Source organism: Helianthus annuus, chromosome 11 (assembly GCF_002127325.2).
Source record: "Helianthus annuus cultivar XRQ/B chromosome 11, HanXRQr2.0-SUNRISE, whole genome shotgun sequence".
In the NCBI taxonomy this organism is placed as follows: Eukaryota; Viridiplantae; Streptophyta; class Magnoliopsida; order Asterales; family Asteraceae; genus Helianthus; species Helianthus annuus.
This window is the reverse complement of record NC_035443.2, coordinates 66,806,044-66,826,228: the sequence shown is the minus strand read 5'-3', so window position 1 is coordinate 66,826,228 and position 20,185 is coordinate 66,806,044. Positions and strand designations below refer to the sequence as shown.

General features: G+C 38.1%; 1 protein-coding gene across 1 annotated transcript; it reads right to left on the bottom strand.

Moving 5' to 3' along the window:
• Window positions 1–4,124: 4,124 nt before the first annotated feature.
• LOC110874913 (3-beta-hydroxylase-like) lies at window positions 4,125–6,537 on the bottom strand. The gene is made up of 2 exons (XM_022123256.1): window positions 5,612–6,537; window positions 4,125–4,891 (listed from the first exon to the last, which is right to left on the bottom strand). Exons 1-2 carry the CDS (start codon window positions 6,515–6,517, stop codon window positions 4,283–4,285), a joined length of 1,515 nt encoding a protein of 504 aa, XP_021978948.1. The 5' UTR covers window positions 6,518–6,537; the 3' UTR covers window positions 4,125–4,282.
• Window positions 6,538–20,185: the final 13,648 nt, after the last annotated feature.

Below are 20,185 nucleotides of genomic sequence, written 5' to 3'. Positions count from 1 at the left end.
CAGACTAAATATGTTGGCGACATCTTGAGCCGGTTCCAGATGTCTGATGCAACGCCCATTGGTACCCCACTGCCACAAAATCACGGAATTACTCCAGACTTGAAGGGTGAAGCTGTTAGCCCTTCATACTACCGCGCAATGATCGGATCTCTTATGTACCTCACAGCATCAAGGCCAGACATAATGTACCCAACGTGCCTGCTTGCCAGATATCAAGTCAACCCGAAGGCCTCACATCTTGCAGCTGTCAAAAGGATTTTTCGTTATTTGAAGGGTTACCCTAACACCGGTCTATGGTACCCTAGGGATAATAACTTTGACTTGATCGCATTCAGTGATTCTGATTTTGGCGGATGCAAAATCGACGGCAAATCCACAACGGCTGGATGTCAGTTTTTAGGAAATCGACTAGTCACATGGCAGTGCAAGAAGCAGACGTGCGTCGCTAATCAACATGCGAAGCTGAATACATTGCTGCCTCGAGTTGTTGCTCCCAAGTTCTTTGGATCCAACAACAATTACGCGACTACGGTTTTGAATTCCTAACTACTCCTATTTATGTTGATAATTCTGCTGCATTACAGATCACTAGAAATCCTGTGCAGCACTCAAAGACCAAACACATCGAAATCAAATATCACTTCATACGTGATTGCTTTGAGAAAAGGCTAATCGATGTTGTTAAGGTCCACACCGATGACCAACGTGCCGACCTATTTACCAAAGCATTTGACAAATCAAGATTTGACTTTTTATTATTGGTAAACGGCATTAAGGTCAAGCAAGAGTAAAACCAACATCGGAAAATCATTTTTGTAAATATCTTTGTGTCTTTTAAATTTATCTTAGTTTATTGATTTTAGGGGGAGTAAATCCAAAAATGAAAATCCAAAAACATCGAAAAAATTTCAAAAACACAAAAACAATAGAAAAACAAAAATGAGTTTCCTGGCGAGCAAAAGAGAATATGATAGTACATCAGTGGCCTATCCAAACCTCTTTAAACCTAAACTGAAAAACGATAAGCAGCTCTATATAAGATGTATCGGTAGGCTCACAATTATTTTAAAGTGTGCAGGGTGATATAAATCTTAAACCGACTGAAGACCAGGTGGGAACGATTCATTGGCATATGGTCTTAGTACCGAAATTTCGTTTGATAGATTGCCGAGGTTCTGAGATATTCGGTCTTTATGCTGCTTATCATCTGGGTATCATGGTTGTATCTTTTACCGAAAAATAACGGGGACGCAAGTCTAGATCTTCCATGATATTATACATACGTGTACATACTGCATTCGACCTCAATAAGTGATAAACAATCACATGTCCAAACAAAATAAGTGATAAAATATCACATTTATTCGGGAGTCAAGTTCGTCTCTCTGCTGTACGGAAGTACTGACTTGTTCACGGACTTGCTCCTGTGCCCTCATGCATATGAAAATCAAGTTCCTCATCAATAAGTGATTATATCACATAGGGCTTGTTTTCAAATCAAAATAAGTGAGAATCTCACATCATATACGGTCAAACAGATGATAATCGGTATACTCACCGGTAAGATGAACCCTCGTGCAAACCTTGATACGGGAATGTGTCGTGATGTGGATGAACACCGGTCGGTAAGTATAAATCATACCTTAACGTATCCCCTCGCCATGATTACATCTGATAAGTTGAGCTTAAGTGGACAACAATACTGATAATTGTTATAGGATGCTTATCTTAATGTTAACTAATTGAACAACAAGAGAGTTTTGGCATGACCGTACTCTGATATCATTCGAAACTCGCAAAAAGAATGTCTATATCTATTTATTTACTGCTTTCAGTCTTTACATTTCGAAATATTAAAAATATCAAAAAGATTTTAGGTGTGTTTTAATATAAACTTTATAAAAGCCAAAAAGATTTTATTTCTATTTTATTTTCGATCGTACGATGTTGGATCTCGAGTCTTCGTTACCTGAAACCTGAACGAAAACCAAATTGACTATATCTTCATAAACGGTCGAAATTTGCAAGTTTTGAAAGTTAGAAACTAAAACTGACAAATTTATTAAACTTTCAAACTGTCGGACGGTGTTTGATTGAAACATGGTCATACGTGTGTCATTTGTTTATGCTAACTATATTCCAAGCAGTTGTTCTCATTACGCGTTTAGATTTCTTGCATGTGCAGATCCTAAAGGCAAGGAGAACATAGTCGATGACAAGCTTCGGAATGAAGACACGACGTGAAGGCACTCAAAAGATGAAAATGATCGAGTTGCCGCTGACCATCATCAACACCACAAGGATCTCAAGCTGTAAAGATCAAGTCATTCACGAGCATAACTCAAGGGGGAGCTTATGTTAAGGGGGAGTTCCTACATGAAACAGGGAGTTTGTTGATACACTTTCTGCTTTCAAGACGTGAAGACTTTGAAGATCCTCCGACACTGAAGACTTGAAAGGACGTCAGAGACTTGAAGACACGAAGATCGAGACAAAGTTACAGCCAAGGGGGAGTTTGTTGGTGCACTTGTGTCTGTACTTTGTCTGTATCTTGTCACGATATAAAACGATGTCCTTTGTTAGTCTTGTAAGTTTGACCAAGTCAACCATCCTCCTGGTTTGACTTGGCCAAACAGTTAGAACATGATTGTAACATGTCTGTGTCGAAGGATGACTCATCGAAGGATAGTTTAGATCCTTCGATGAGCTCGAAAGATGAACCTTCGATGGATGTTGATGGACCTCGATAGATCATCCTTCGAGGTATATGTAGATCTTTCGAGAGGTTTCAGATCGATAGATGATCCTTCGATCAGTCTATCTGATCCTTCGACCAGACAATCTGTGACGGATATATATACCCGTGTAGTGTGTTCACTTCATTTTGGAAGAGACAAGGAAGACAGAAACAGAGAGAACACACACACACTTAGAGAGAGTTTGCAAAACAGATTTGTAAACATTGAGCTTGTAACCGAACCTTTCATACGCATTAATACAAGTGGTGTTAATCGGTGAATATTGTGTGTGTCTTGTGTTTGTGCTTGTTTCATCTCGGTTTGCACTCTAGCTTGGATTCCGCACTTGCTAGTGTGTTAACATAACAAGGTTAAGGTTTGACCTCATCCTCCGAGGGACCTACACAAGGCTAGTTCATCTTGTGATCACAACCAGATGTTGGGTTATTGCTATTGAACATCTTTGACTTGGTTGGTAATTGTTTTGAACATGAATCTTAGTTAATTGTTGTATTGAAGAAATAATTTGTCTTTGTTGAATTTATTGATTGAGTTCTTCTGATTATTTTTTATTGAAGATATAATTTGTCTTTGTTGAATTTATTGACGATTATAAGTTTGTGGTTATTAACAATCAATTACTATTAATTGTTCTAGGGGTCTTTATATTGTTCAAATTCATTTTCACTAAGACGACATCCCAGTACGTGTTCTTATTCAGTTACTGATCGGGGGCCGGATTTCTTTGGCTTGTGATTATCCTTCGTTACAATTGTTTATCAAATTATTTCTATTTAACTTCCATTTGGCAACCCACCTAAGTTATTCGTGTTTTGCACTGACCTGAACTCGGTGTGATCATATTTCTTATAATTGTTTACAAATCAATTAGTTTTAATTTTACTTATTGTCAATCAATCAAATCAATTCAGAAATCAGTTTTAAATTTAAGTTTAGTATATATATTGAAACAACTCTTGTAACACTGTTCACCTGCTCTTCGTACAGGGGCGGACATATATGTATGTAAGGGGTGGCGTCCGCTACCCCTTGGTCGGAAAATTTTTGGAAAAGTTAGTGTAAATTTTGAAAAAATTTGACGTTTTTTCAATTTCGTTACCACTTATTTATAAAACGTTACCGCTTGGTCGGAATCCTAGATCCGCCACTGTCTTCGTAGGTAGTAGATACGCTACCTGACTTACCCTAGCTACCTATTTAGATTTTTGCATGACCCCAATGATAGGTTATCGTTAATCAAATACACGACCGCCCAGGATATTAACTCGTGTAGGATTAGAAATGTGGGTGTGTGAATAGCAGGCTTCTTAACTCATAACTTATTTTGCATTTTAACCATCAGGTTATAAAAGATAAAGAAAACAATTAGCGCAAACATTGCTCATGTATTCTCATCCCCAAAATTAAGAATCAGTACAATACACAAAGCAACATAACGACTAAACAACATACTTATTTAATAGTTAAACAATTTCATATACCATGAAATCATTTATTTATTTATTTAGACCCATCGGCAACCACTAAAAACGAGCAGTTGGAACAAGCATTAAAGGATCTTTTTTACGGACAACTAGTCCAACCAACTCAGCCATGTCGAGTTCTTCACCTCTCACGCCATTCGGCAATGCAAATTCATACTTGTACACTAAGTTGGCCAACACAAGTTCGTTAATCGAAACAGCAAACTGAATGCCAGGACACCCTCTTCGTCCAGAACCAAATGGTAACAGTTCATAATGAAACCCTTTAAAATCAACACAACTGTTCAAGAACCTCTCTGGTTTAAACATGTCAGCATCTTCCCATATCGAAGGATCTCGTGCGATTGCCCAACAGTTTACCATCACTTGGGTACCTTTTTTGAGATCATACCCGAATACGCTCACATCATCCATTGATTCATGTGGAACGAGTAATGGTAGTGGGGTGTGCAATCGCAAAGTCTCTTTTAGGACAGCTTTCAAGTAAGGCATGTTGTCTATATCATCTTCAGTGATCATAGATCTTCCTTTGGCTACATCTGTCAACTCTTGCTGCAACCTTTTCATGGCGGGTGGGTTTTTTATTAACTCGCTCAGTGCCCATTCGATGCTTGAAGATGTTGTATCGGTTCCACCAGAAAACACATCCTTCAAGATAACAAAACAAACAAATGTTTAGTATTTTACAGTCCATAATTCGTATGTTTTATATTTTTTTTTCTTTCCTATAAATGTTATGTATAAATGTATAGATTATATACACCAAAAGTATCAAGCTTATTCACTTTTAGTTTTTTTTTTTTTATATAATGTACACTCCTACAAGATAAACTGATAATATTTAAATACACACATATGCATTAACTAGAAAATTTGGCAATTGCTTTCTATTTATTAAGTTTTAAAGAGAAAGTACTAGAAAATTTGGCAATTGCGACCCGAAAAATGTTACAAATTTATCAACTAATTTGCGACCTCATGGCACATCAGCGAGGGAATCTCCTCGCAAAAGGTCGAAAAATAGAATAAGAAAATAATATATATAAGACTTAACTGCTGTTTCAAAACCGTCACACAACATTAATTACTAAAAGTTAAAGTTTAATCTTTGCTTCCAAATGAGTTGCAAAAATGAAAAAATAATATATATATATATATATATATATATATATTACAATTAAATTTAATGTCCTGTCACAAAAGAAAATAAATTAATTATAATTTTAATTTAAACTCCGGTCACAAATCGGGGAAAACAAATAAAGGATATTAAATTAAAATTAAAAATAAAAGTTTCAATTGCAAACAAAAAGCAAAAATGTGTAAAAGAATTTAAAGTAAAACTAGAGAGAGAAATCGAGAGATTACAGATATGATGGCTTTAATGGTATCTCTCCCAAATGTAAAACCAGTGGTTGCACTGTCTTTTTGAACATCGAGTAAGATATCAACAAGATCAGGCTCTTGATTATCTCCAGCACCCCCCATTTTCCTCTTAACAACATGCTCTTCAATAATGGCATCATAAAAATCATTAAGCTCTTTAGCAAGTTTCTTGGTTTGCCTGTTTAAACCACGCAACGAATCCACCCATGATAGCCATGGGATATACGTCCCTACACTTACAGCACCAAGGAGGGTCTGAAACTTGACAAGCATGTCTTTGAACTTAAAACCATCATTATAAGTCCTTCCTAAGGCCACCTCACAAATCACATTGTTAGTAAGCTTAACAAGCATATTGGTCACATTTACTACCGAGCCACCACTTTGTCCAATCAAGTCGATGAGACGAGCTGTTTCTCGTTCTCGTACTTGCCGAAATGATTGGACTTGTTTTTTACTTAGAAGGTGGATGATGGAAATGCTCTTGATCTGCCTCCAATACTCCCCATAGGGGGCAAATCCTATGTCCTTAGAGCCATAGTTAAGTTGGTCTGGGATTTCTAATTTGGGCCGATTTGAGAAAACTAAATCATGGGTTTTCAAGATTTCTTGAGCGGCTTTAGCTGATGTGACTACCAGCATTTGTACACTCCCTAGGTGAAGCATCATAACTGGTCCGTATTTTTCGGCTAAGGTTCGCAAAGAGAGATGGGGAATGGAGCCTAGTTGGTGAAGGTTTCCGATGATCGGAAGCTTTGGTGGTGATGGTGGTAGGTTTTTTGGGGCTTTAACAGCCGAAGAAAGTAGCCATTTGAACGGAATCAAGAGAAGCAACAGAAGGGGAAATGAGATGAGAGGGGACATCAGGAGTTCAAAGGAGAGTAACATTGTTGTTGTTGTGGTTAGCAGATAAGATCACTTGATTTCTATTGTGGTTGAGGGTATATATAGACTTCAACAATTTATTTTAATGACTAAATATTAATATTTCACTATTATTATATAAATTTCTAGCTAGTTATTTTGATATATTTAAAATAATATTAGTGTTCATGCTTTCCTTGGTTATATACATGTTCATGCTTTCCTTGTTAATGTTCATGCTTTCCTTGGTTATATACATGTTCATGCTTTCCTCAGTTAAAAAATAATGCAATCAATACAACACAATGTAATACGATACAATTTAATACAATACAATAAGATACAATACAGTATAGTACAGTACAATACAACACGATGCAATACGATACAATATGATTTGATAAGATACGATATATTATGATATGATATGATTTAATACCATACAAAATGATGTGATACGATATGATATTTTAATAACTCCAAGTATTAATATAGTACTATTTTACTGTTTTTATATTAATTTTGTTGATGCAGATTTTGTGTCCGATGCTTGTCGAATAGATTAGTTATTATTTTACGCTGAATTTGTAATAGTTAGTGAAACGGTCTATCGAACGTGTATAGACCCGCTCGTTTGAAGTGGTCAAACGAGAGGGTTATTCGTTTGACCGTGTGTGGTTGCAAGACAAGTTATGGTTGTATATGTTGATGTCGAAGGATAAGGCATCGAAGGATTATGAATATCCTTCGATGAGCTCGAAAGATGGACCTCGAAGGATATGTGATCCTTCGAGGTATGTATGTGTCTTTCGAAAGCTGGATGGTCGACAGATGACAGTCAGCTTGATCCTTCGACTGTGCAACCTGTGTTTGGTATAAATACCAACACCTTGTCTTGTAAAACATAAGAGTGAGAGCACAAGTGTGTGCAAGAGAGTGTGAGGAGGTCTGAGACCTCACCGGGAGAAATCACCACTTGGTTTCTCCCCGGATGTATACTTCTTTGGTATTAGTTCGGTTGTCATGTAACCGGGCCGACTTGTAATGTTTACTACCGGATTAATACAAAGTTTGTTTGTTATCATCTCTCTTATCTCTTCCATCTTTGAACATAAACATAAAATCACGGTTTCGGTCCCGAAACCTGGACCTACAATTGGTATCAGAGCTTGGCTCTTTACCTTGTTTAAAACCGGGTTTTTCAAGTTCTTTGGTGTGTTTAGACACTTGGTTTAGCACCCGTTTTTGGTAGTTTTCTGCATAAAAACGGCTTCTAAACCTTTCGGGAGTGTTCAGGGTCGGTTTGGGTAAACATAAAATTTGTTTTGTGAAACTTTGTATTTTCCGGCCACTTTTCCGATCATATCTCCGGTGACTGGTTGAGGATAAGGTTTGCTTATTTGGGTAAACTTTTTGAAAGTCAAAAAGTTGGTGAAGATCTGTGTGCAGAACATACCTTTCTGCCGAAAGTACTTCACCAACCCATCACCTTTTTCACCAACCTATCACATCAACGTCAGTTGTGTCAGAATCTCTCGAAAGATATCTTTCGACTTCGAAAGACCATCTTTCGATCAAGGAAGGCTCGAAAGATCATCATCCTTCGACCCATCCTTCGAAGTCTGAAACATATCTTTCGATAAAGGAATCTTTTCGAAAGATAAGTGTCCGAAAGATAGGGATTTATCTCGAAAGATAAGGATCTTTCAAGTGTGAATCTTTCGAGATTTTGAATCTTTCGAAGCCAGTGCTCGAAAGTCAACAGTGATCCTTCGAACACTGTTGATCATTCGAACAAGTGTGATCTTTCGAAAGTCAGCTATACGAAAGATAAGGATATTTAACTCGAAAGATAAGGATCTTTCAAAGGAGAATCCTTCGAGTTCTTGAATCTTTCGACATCATTGTTCGAGATTCAACAGTAATCTTTCGAGTACTGTTGATCCTTCGAACAAGTGATTGATCTTTCGATTGTGGACAGTTTATTGTTAACAAGTTTCTGTGATTTCAGATCTTTCGGAACAGGATCTTTCGGCCGTGATATCTTTCGGTTTACTCACTTAGCATTTATTTTGCTTATCTATCATGAATCCGAGTTGGTGGAATCCTGCTCCAGATAATGGTGAATATACAAGATCAAATGTCACTCCCTCATGGTGGGGTACATCGGCTCCAGACGATGGAAAATACACGAATACAAGGTCATCTCCTTTATGGGCCGAGTCGCCGGTATCGACATCTTCTCAGGGAAATCAATGGGCTTTGGTATCGAATCAAACTCCAAGCATTCAAAGTATTCTACTAAGCGAAAGTGAAACAGGAAGTTTGAATCGACCTCCAAAGTTGATGCATTTGAATGAATATCCAGGATGGGTTGAGAGGTTTAAAACGTATGTTCTTGGTCAAAATACCTAACTGTGGATACGTTTCACCACAGATTTCGATCAAGCCATAGAGGTTGCTGCTTCAGATTCTGCTACGTTTGCTGATCTTCCAGAAGATAAAAAGAAAACGTATGATCTGGAAAAGAAGGCATATGCCATTCTTACTCAGGCGTTGAGCAAGGATATCTACCATCAGTTCGTCAGCTTCAAGACAACAAAGAAGTTGTGGGACGGATTGAAAAACAGAGGAGTGGGAAATGCAGCAACACGTCAAATGCGTCATGATCTTCTCAAGAAAGAATTTGAAGGTTTCACTTGTATGGATAAGGAGTCCTTGGGAGATATGACAAGCCGATTTTATCATCTGCTTACAGAATTGGATAATTATAGTGTAGTGACAACTCAAGCTGAAGTTGTGAAGAAGTTTGCTGATGCTTTGCCTCCTCAATGGAGTAGTTTCTTGGAAATCCTGAAGTACAACGGAGTGTTGAGAACCACTAATATCAACGAATTCGTTCAACTTTTGGAAAACAAGGATCAGGAGGAAACATTGAAGGCGAAGAGAGTTCCATTGCCACAGAATCCAGAAATGTACTGTGGAACTTCCAATTCTTCGGCTGCAAGAACCGGTTCACATGCTCCACTTCAAACAGCGTTTGTCACAAGCACAGATTGTTTTGGCAACCCAATCCAAGTTCCTGTTAAGCCACCTCCCACCACAGACATGTATGGAAATCCAATCCAACCACCTCCACCTCCTCCTGCTCAACAACAACAACGTGCATGTTATGGAGGAACATCATCTGCTGGTCAACAATCAAAGTCAAGTACAGTACAGCTCGACACGTCAAGCTTCTCTAAAATCAGTGTAGAAGTAGCTAAGGAACACATGGAGCTGCTTAACACTGTAGTGAGCGCGTACTGTGGGTTGATAGAAGGTCAGATTGGCAACATTAATCTGACACAAGAAGATTACAGGCAGATTGATAAAGAGGAGATGGACTTGATGGACATCAAGTGGGCCTTTGCGAGTGCTGTGAGAAGAGCAAAGGATTGGATGGAGAGTACTGGAAGAACCAGCTTGGAAAGTAAGCGAGACACCAAGTATGGGTTCGATAAGCAAGCTGTAAAGTGCTTCAACTGTGGTGAACGGGGTCACTTTAAACGGGAATGCACAAAGCCAGCCCAGCACGGGAATCAAAACCCCTTCAGAAACCAAGGCAACCGGCAGAACAGGAACAATGATCGTACCATGGTACCCGTCAACAACCAAACCAACCGGGCACTTGCGGTTCAGGTGGATGAAGGTTGTGACTGGTCAATCCAGTTGGGTGGTGATGCTCCCGATGGAACAGCATGTTTTGCTCAGATTGTGAAGGAGCTAGTTCACACCAGTGGTGGAGAATCTTCTGCCAGTGGTGGTGAATCGTCTGAAGATGAAGACTCTTCTGGGTACAGTAGAAGTGTTGATGAAGAATCATCAAATTCTGGTGATGATCATGTGGGTGAGACATCTAATGTTTCGGATGATGCTGACTTTGATGAGCTTTTGGAGGAAGCTGCAGCAGAAACTCATAGAAGATCTATTCTGGTGGATCAAGCTGCTTATACTTCGTCTTCTCTCCATTCAGCCTTTATGGCTAATGTCGACGGTTCATCAAGTCAGGTATGTGTCGATGAACCCATTGCTGTTAATTGTGATGAATGTACTAGGTTGCATGCTAGATGTGCTGATCTGGAGAAAAGTATGTCTGAGTTGCAAGGCAAACATGATGCTTTACAAGCTAGTTTGTTTGACTTGCAAGACAAACATACTACTGTGAATGAGAATTTGAGTGACTTGCAAAGTAAGCATGACGCTTTGCAAGAAAAATATGATGTGACCTTTCTCCACAATCAGAAATTGACTGTGGACCTCTCTAAATGCACAGAAGCCAACATGTTTTATGAAAACCATGAAAAAGAATTTAAGTCAGTAATTGAAACATTAAAGAAGGATAAAACTGAACTGACTAAAATGGTTTCAAGAAAACAAACTGATATTAATTTGTATATATCTCGCCTTGAGATAATGCAAAAAGAGATGGCTTGTGTGAAAACCGAAAGTGATGCGATCCAACTCAAGCTAGACAGTTATTTGAGCTCTAGCTATGTGTTAGATCACATCATTGATGTTCAGAAGGAAAAGAGAGATGTCACATGCATAGGCTACAAGAAGTGTCCAACACCAGTGAGACATAATTATGACGCCATGCCCGATGAAGAGGACAGGGTATTCTTTGAACCTTCTGTGCCTCTAGATGTTAAGGAGTTTGCTGCAGGACTCGGATACCAAAAGGAAGTATCCTCAGATTCAGATGTGTCAGCAGATACATTTGTGAGTGCTGAACAGAATCAAGATCCTCCAGTTGTGATTGAGGATGCTGATTCGTCTGATGATGAATCTGACGATACTGTCCCAGCAAAGTCTGATGCGGTAGTCAAAAATGAGGACATACCTCTTGAGAATCACATTCTATGTGATCCCCCTGTACAACCCGCTAAGACTATTGCAACTGAGTCCGCATCTGCAGAAGAGCCGGAGAGTGTGAATTTGCTGTACACTCTAGTTGGTGATGATAAAATTTACCCAGACAAAGATTTTCCCATTAAGAATGTTAATCAATCCTTAATCTGCAAAGTCTTTGAGAATTCGACTAGTAAGTTCTTGGGAAAGGCAGGACCTAAAGTTACAGTTACACAGTGTCCTCCAATCCCAAAGGCTGAAGTTCGAAAACAATTTGGCAACAAGAAATTACCAGCAATACCAAAACAGCAAAATCACACCAAGCCCAAAGGAAAGGCACCGGCTCAAGTCCAGAAGAAGCCGAATCAAAAGAAGAAGAAAAATGTTAACTTTGTGAAATCGACGGGAACGGACAAAATTGAAACGTTTGAAAATAAATCTAACTTAGATTTTGTCAAGAAAGCTACTGTTTTGAAAAGAAATGAACAAAACAGTTCACAGCCTAGTACCTCGGGTTCACAAAGTTCAACATCATCGGCTAAGAGAACACATGATTCTTCGAGGTATGTTGAACGAAGATCATGTTTTGAGTGTGGAACCATTGGGCATATAATTCGAAATTGCCCTTATCTTCATAAGCAAAAAGGAAAGATTGATGATCCCCGTGGCAAGACTGACCGTAAGCCATCTGTTTCCACAAAACAAGATCCCCGACTTGTAAAAGAAAGGGAGAAGAAGCAGAAACGCCAACAGGTCAAACGGATTGAAAAAGCAATTAAAACCGATGTGGTTCAAAAACAATCTGTTTCTGTAAAATCAACAAATTCAAAAACTTCAAACTGTAATGAAGTTAAAATTTTAAAGAATGACACTGATAAAACAAAACAGACATGGAAACCTAAATCGGTTACTGAATCAGGGGGACCATCACAATTTACAAACCATCAAAGACAAGAAGTTATTGTCATTGATGAAAATGGAAGACCCAAGACCACAATGGCTTGGGTCCCACTCTCCAACTAATCTCTGAGTGAGTGTGCAGGAAGTTCCAGGAGGAACTATTGATAGTCTTAGGATTGTTGATAGTGGAATGTCCTTGCACAAGATAGGCGACAGAAGAAATTGTTGCCTTTGATGGAGAGAGAGGAAAGAAAAAGAAAATGTGGCTGAATGAAGTTGCAAAATTCGACCAAATGAAGAACGTGTCAAAATTTGGTCATTATGGTTCTTGATCGGGTCCACAGGAACGAATGAAGTGAAATGTGTGTCGATGCCTTGGCGTGGATTGAACATCCGCACACCATTTCTGAAAGAGAAAGTCAAAGACCTTCGCTGGTGAAATGTGGAAGACCAGCCGGACCCGGAGGTTTATGATTTTATTGCTGTCAAGAGACTTTTCAGTAGTTGCAAATTCGACTTTGAAGTCCACACCGGGTGGATATCCAGTTGGGAGAGTGCTTAGATTCCTTGCAATGCACGGAACAGTTGCAGGATACGCCTTTAAATTCTTAATCTCTCCTATACTTGTCGATATTTTAGCTGCTTTGTGAATTGTTATTATCTCGTACAGCACTCTTTGACATGACACGTTGATCTCGGATATCACCTTACACGTGATTGTTTCAATATGAAACTCATCAATGTTGTCATGGTCCGCACCGCTTACCGACATGCCAACTCATTTTTCCAAAATTTGTTAAATCTTTTCTGATAAAACTTAATTTTGGTAAACGGCATTAAGGTCAAGCACAAGAGTAAAACCAACATCGGAAAATCATTTTTGAAAATATCTTTGTGTGTTTTAAATTTATCTTAGTTTATTGATTTTAGGGGGAGTAAATCCAAAAATCTGAAAATCCAAAAACATCAAAAAATTTCAAAAACACAAAAACAATAGAAAATCAAAAATGAGTTTCCTGGCGAGCAAAAGAGAAAATGATAGTACATCAGTGGTCTATCCATACCTCTTTAAACATTAAATGAAAAACGATAAGCAGCTCTATATAAGATGTATCGGTAGGCTCACAATCATTTTAAAGTGTGCAGGGTGATATAAATCTTAATCGACTGAAGACCAGGTGGGAACCATTCATTGGCATATGGTCTTAGTACCGAAATTTCGTTTGATAGATTGCCGAGGTTCTGAGATATTCGGTCTTTATGCTGCTTATCATCTGGGTATCATGGTTGTATCTTTTACCGAAAAATAACGGGGACGCAAGTCTAGATCTTCCATGATACTATACATACGTGTACATAATACATACTGCATTCGACCTCAATAAGTGATAAACAATCACATGTCCAAATCAAATAAGTGATAAAATATCACATTTATCCGGGTGTCAAGTTCGTCTCTCTGCTGTACGGAAGTACTGACCTGTTCACGGACTTGCACCTGTGCCCTCATGCATACGAAAATCAAGTTCCTCATCAATAAGTGATTATATCACATAGGACTTGTTTTCAAATCAAAATAAGTGAGTATCTCACAATTTATACGGTCAAACAGATGATAATCGGTATACTCACCGGTAAGATGAACACTCGTGCATACCTTGATACGGGAATGTGTCGTGATGTGGATGAACACCGGTCGGTAAGTATAAATCATACCTTAACGTATCCCCTCGTCATGATTACATCTGATAAGTTGAGCTTAAGTGGACAACAATACCGATAATCGTTATAGGATGCTTATCTTAATTACACTGATATGATTCTCTTACCCTCGAAGCTCGCAAAAAGAATGTCTGTAAATATTTATGTACTGCTTAACTGTTATTAACTGTTATTATTTCTTTTAAACAGTTTCGTCGTTTGGTGCATATCAGCACGACATTAGCGGTGATGTCGTTTGATAACACTCAAAGGATTTTAAATTGTTGTCTTTTAATTTCAAAAATACCAAAAAGATTTTAGGCTTGTTTTAATATAAACTTTATAAAAGCCAAAAAGATTTTCTTTCTACTTTATTTTCGATCGTACGATGTTGGAGCTCAAGTCTTCGTTACCTGAAACCTGACTGAAAACCGAACTGACTAAATCTTCATAAACGGTCAAAATTTTGCAAGTTTTGAAAGTTAAATCTAAAATTGACAAATTTATTAAACTTTCAAACTGTCGGACGGTGTTTGATTGTGACATGGTCATTCGTGTATCATTTGCTTATTCTGTATTCCAAGCAGTTGTTCTCATTACGCGTTTAGATTTCTTGCATGTGCAGATTCTAAAGGCTAGGAGAACATGGTCGATGACAAGCTTTGGAATGAAGACACGACGAGAAGGCGCTCAAAAGATGAAGATGATCGAGTAGCCGCTGACCATCATCAACATCACAAGGATCTCACTTCATAAAGATAAAGTCTTTTCACGAGCATAACTCAAGGGGGAGCTTATATTAAGGGGGAGTTTGTCAACACACTTCCTACATGATACGGGTAGTTTGTTGATACACTCTCTGCTTTCAAGATGTGAAGAATTTGAAGATCCTCCGACATTGAAGACTTGAAAGGACATCAGAGTTTTGAGAACTCGAAGACCAAAGACCGTCGAAGTTCGAGACGAGTCTACAACTATAGAAGATAAAGACAAAGCTACAGCCAAGGGGGAGTTTGTTGGTGCACTTGTGTCTGTACTTTGTCTGTATTCGGTCTGTATGTAAACGATGTCCTTGTCAGTCCTGTAAGTTGACAAAGTCAACCGTCCTCCTGGTTTGACTTAGTCAACAGTTGAAAGATGTACTGTGTCGAAGGATAAGAAGTCGAAGGATAATGTGGATCCTTCGACCTCATCGAAAGATATGGTTCGAATCATAGACCTCGAAAGGTAATCTTTCGAGGTCCTTGATGATCTTTCGAATACTTGGTCTTCGATAGATGATCCTTCGGACCATCTATCAGATCCTTCGATCAGACATGCTAGGCTGGGTATATATATACCCATGCAGTGTTGAGTTTTAGATAGAGATGCACACAGACAGAACACACACATCCGAGAGATATTGTTGAGAGCATTCTGTCCAGAAAACACACACACACTTTGAGAGTTTACAAGTTAGGTTTGTAAACATTGTGCTTGTAACCGAAACCTTCATTTGCATTAATACAAGTTGTGTTAATCGGTGAACCCGTGTGTGCTTGTGTTCATACTTGTTTAATCCCGGTTTGCTTGCTAGCTTGGATTCCGCACTCGCTAGTGAGTTAGTATAACAAGGTTTGAGGTTCGTCATCCACCGGATAGGGACCTACAAGTGGTATCAGAGCCATGGTGCCCGATTTAGTAAAACTAACCGTTTACTAAGTCACATGTGCTCTAGATCTGTGATTTTTGTGGGTTTTTGTTCAAGATGTAAAAAGGGGGAAAATGAGAAAAACTCAGATCTGGACCCGGATATCCAGATCTGTGCTAAACCGGGTGTTGGGTTTTATGTTTTTCTCCTAAATCTTCAAGTTTCCATCATCAAAAACTGTATACAAAGCATTTTCGTCAAATCTGCAGATCTCACCGTCACTGTGTTCTTCATGTTCTTGACAGCTTCATACTTCGAAAGATGTAGAGTTTCATACTTCGAAAGATGTTCAGGTACCCCGAAAGATGAAAAGGGGGTATCGAAGGATCATCAGTGTATCGAAGGGTCATCTTGAGGTTTCGAAGGATCAAGATATTTTTCAACAATCTCGAAGGATCAAGATATTTTGGATTCTAGATCTGATATGATCGAAAGATAGCAACTGAGATGTTCGAAAGATATGTTCGAAAGATATGTTCGAAGGCCAGTGTTCGAAGGGTCATCCTTCGGTCTGTCATATCTTTCGATTGTGGAGTCTTTCGATGGATCATCCTTCGGTAGTGGCAAGACAGCTTTCGAAGGATCATCTTTCGGTTGGTCAGTCTTTCGATGGAGATCAGACAGATTGTTGGGGTTGCGGGGTGATGCAGCATGATGAAAACAAGAGATGATGAAGACTTGATGTTTGATATATGTGGGGTAGTCACGTTTACCAATGCAAATGGCAAAAATGGTAACGCGACTATTATGGGCCAAAAACAACACGGTATATTCGCTTCCGCTCGTCATTCAATGAAGATTGACGACAGTTCCGCTCAGTGGAGGGAATTGGTGAACATTTGACGACAGTTTCTTTGAAGTGGAAAGAATCTGTTAAGGTTTAGAGATCTTACCAAAGAAATGGGGGGATAAAAATTTTCAAATGTTGAATTTCTTCGGTAAATTTCTAAACGCAATCACAGGTGGTAGAGGTTGTGATTTTCAGGTGATACAAACGGTTCTGCGTGGAATGTTTTGTACAGACGCTTGAAGATCAAGACTTGATGCAGTTGTTAAAGAATGGAACCCTTATCAAATGCCGGTTGGAGTATTGGAAGATCAGCGGAAGATCGGTCAATTGAGTCCTTTGAGGAAATTGCACAACACTCAACTCGGATGCGCGCACTCTGAGGGGGAAATATTATACAATGAGCATCAAGATACTACTTACCTGGATCATCGGTCAAGGGGGAATTTGTCAACTCAGAGAAGATGAATACTTGACTGAAGATTGATTGCAGTTGCATTTTCAGCATTCGACAGCAACGGACAAGGGGGAATTTGTTGATGCAGATTTTGTGTCCGATGCTTGTCGAATAGATTAGTTATTATTTTACGCTGAATTTGTAATAGTTAGTGAAACGGTCTATCGAACGTGTATAGACCCGCTCGTTTGAAGTGGTCAAACGAGAGGGTTATTCGTTTGACCGTGTGTGGTTGCAAGACAAGTTATGGTTGTATATGTTGATGTCGAAGGATAAGGCATCGAAGGATTATGAATATCCTTCGATGAGCTCGAAAGATGGACCTCGAAGGATATGTGATCCTTCGAGGTATGTATGTGTCTTTCGAAAGCTGGATGGTCGACAGATGACAGTCAGCTTGATCCTTCGACTGTGCAACCTGTGTTTGGTATAAATACCAACACCTTGTCTTGTAAAACATAAGAGTGAGAGCACAAGTGTGTGCAAGAGAGTGTGAGGAGGTCTGAGACCTCACCGGGAGAAATCACCACTTGGTTTCTCCCCGGATGTATACTTCTTTGGTATTAGTTCGGTTGTCATGTAACCGGGCCGACTTGTAATGTTTACTACCGGATTAATACAAAGTTTGTTTGTTATCATCTCTCTTATCTCTTCCATCTTTGAACATAAACATAAAATCACGGTTTCGGTCCCGAAACCTGGACCTACAAATTTCTAGTTAGTTATATATAGATACTTGAAAGTTGTTTTATTCATTTAATTTATATACATTTTCATGCTTTTCTGGATTAAAGAAAAATTGTAACCATAATGATACAATTCAATGTAATACAATGTAATGTAAGATGTTAGCAATACAATATGATATAATAGGATACGATATGATATGAGTCGATAGGTTTTGATAGGCTGCAATACGATAAAACTCAATGTGATACGGTTCGAATACATTATGATACTATACGATTCTATATGAAACAATACTATACAAAATGATACGATGCGATACGATATGATATGATATGATATGATTAGATACAATACAATACAATTTGGCATGATACTATAAGATACAATACGATAGGATATGATGATGCAATGGAAAACAATACAATCACTTGTACAAAAAAACCTTAAATTACAACAATCAAAATTTTTAATAACGTGGTTCCATACAAAACCGATATATAAAAAACAAAATAAGATTGTTATGAATAATATTTTCCTAGGATGTTTGTTAGGAGTCAATTTATTGAAAAAACTTAAAACATGTTGGGTTATATATGATCTGCTCATGATGAAAAACAAAATCCAAAGTATCCATCATTCTTTCTTTCTTTCTTGAATAAGTTAAAATACAGTCTACAAAGTCCAGCAATTTGAAAGCTTCACAAAATATCACTGCCCTCAAAGTATCAAGTTTAGAAGAACAAATGCTTATCAAGTTCAGAAGAACAAGTGCTGATGGTCAAAGTGCTAGTCAACAAGTCAACAGTTAAGGTTAACCAAAGTCAAAGAGTGAAGACTAGAAGACCAAGTCAACAAGTCAAGGACAAAAGTTTAGAATTTCCGGAAGTGCTGGTTTCCAACCAATACTGTGAAATCTAGTTGTTTTCCCTACACTTACAAAAGAGCACCAATTCAATGTAACAGTGTAACAATCTAGAAATTTCACAACTTCTTGCAGTTACATCATTTAATGAGGCTGTTGAAGGTTGCTTTCAAGATGACGTCCTCAGCAATTCACGCCTCCTATATATATATTTTGTTTTTTCTTTGTAATGGTTAACACTAAGATCCTAGAGCATAAAAACTTAGTGAAAGTGGGTTCACCTAGTGAGGGGGAGCACTGAATGTAACTTGTGATTGTTTACATCATTGAATTCAATATATGAATCATTTGCAATCATTCCCTATTTCATCTGTGATAGCTTGATGTGTTTAGTTATTACTGTTTGATTGAATTATTGATTTGATTAACTATTTTACAACAAAAACACACACTACACACACTAAGATTGATAACTGTTTGAGTGATCAAAATATTGAATTATTGATTTGATTAACTGTTTAATTGAATCAGAGCAAGGTTAACTGAATTGACTTAATCGTTGATTTAGATGATAATCTAGCTCAAACTGATAACTTATTGAGTGATCATGCATATTGACAAGAATTAGACCAATCAATTCAACTAGTCATTTTTGATACTCTGCTCTTTTAATTAAAATTCAATAGAACTCAGAGAGATGTCAATCGCTCATGATCTTCACAATACCAGATTGGCAAACAAGCCTCTAATGCTCGTTCATCATGAATTTAAAATATAGCAACGAAGGATGGGTCACCACCTGTTATAGCAGAACATTGGTTGCATCAGTGGTGTATAGACCTCATGTTCCCTCTGTTCCGAGTACTGAACAACCTAATGTTAATATTCCTAAGAAGCCCACATACTACTCTAAGCAGGATTTCCAAAAGTTGGAGCTTGATGCTAAGGCATTCAGGATACTGGCCATGGCCTTACCCAATGAAATCTATGCGAGGTTGCTCCACTATTAGAATGCCAAAGAGTTGTGGGATGTTGTGAACTGATAATTTGTGAGTACAGATGAAATTCAAGAGAACAACAAAGAAATTTTAAATCAACAATATGAAACATTATCTCATACCAAGGGAAAATCTCCGACTCAACAGTTTGAAAGGTTTAACTGTCTTATTAGCTAGCTTAGGCTTGCAGAAAAAGTTTTACAAAGTTTGCTCTGAGTGACAAGTTCATGAGTTCTCTTCCTGATAAATGGGATACAACTACTTATGTGTCAAGAAACTTTATTGGTTTTAAAGAGATGACTTTGACACAACTTCATGGTAAACTCTTCATTTATAAGAGAAAGACCGACAAAAAACAAAAGCTGATGTCGTCAGGCAAAACAAAACTACTGATGATTACAGATTTGGTAACATAACCCTGATGACTCAAGTCATCATCATCTTATACAGAGTAAATGAATAGAGTTATGATCCCTTTGTTGATATAACTACTAGTTTTAGTTCTCAAAATGACACATCACATGTGGGAAATCAGAATTATGCTTTGAGGATGTATGATCATAAACCAGTAGACCCTTTTGACCAGGAAGAGTTTGACCTCCTTGACCAACTTGTTTTATTGAGTATCAATTCTAATCAACCTTATAACAAAACTGGTTGGAAATTTCCTGGTGTATAGGGTAGGGGTAAATTTGAGAAGGATAAATCCAGGGTTGA

Coding starts and splice junctions, on each gene's coding strand:
- LOC110874913 (XM_022123256.1), bottom strand. CDS start 6,517: ATGTTACTCTCCTTTGAACTCCTGATGTCCCCTCTCATCTCATTTCCC. Junction 4,892..5,611: donor CCATTAAAGCCATCATATCT/GTAATCTCTCGA, acceptor GTTATCTTGAAG/GATGTGTTTTCTGGTGGAAC.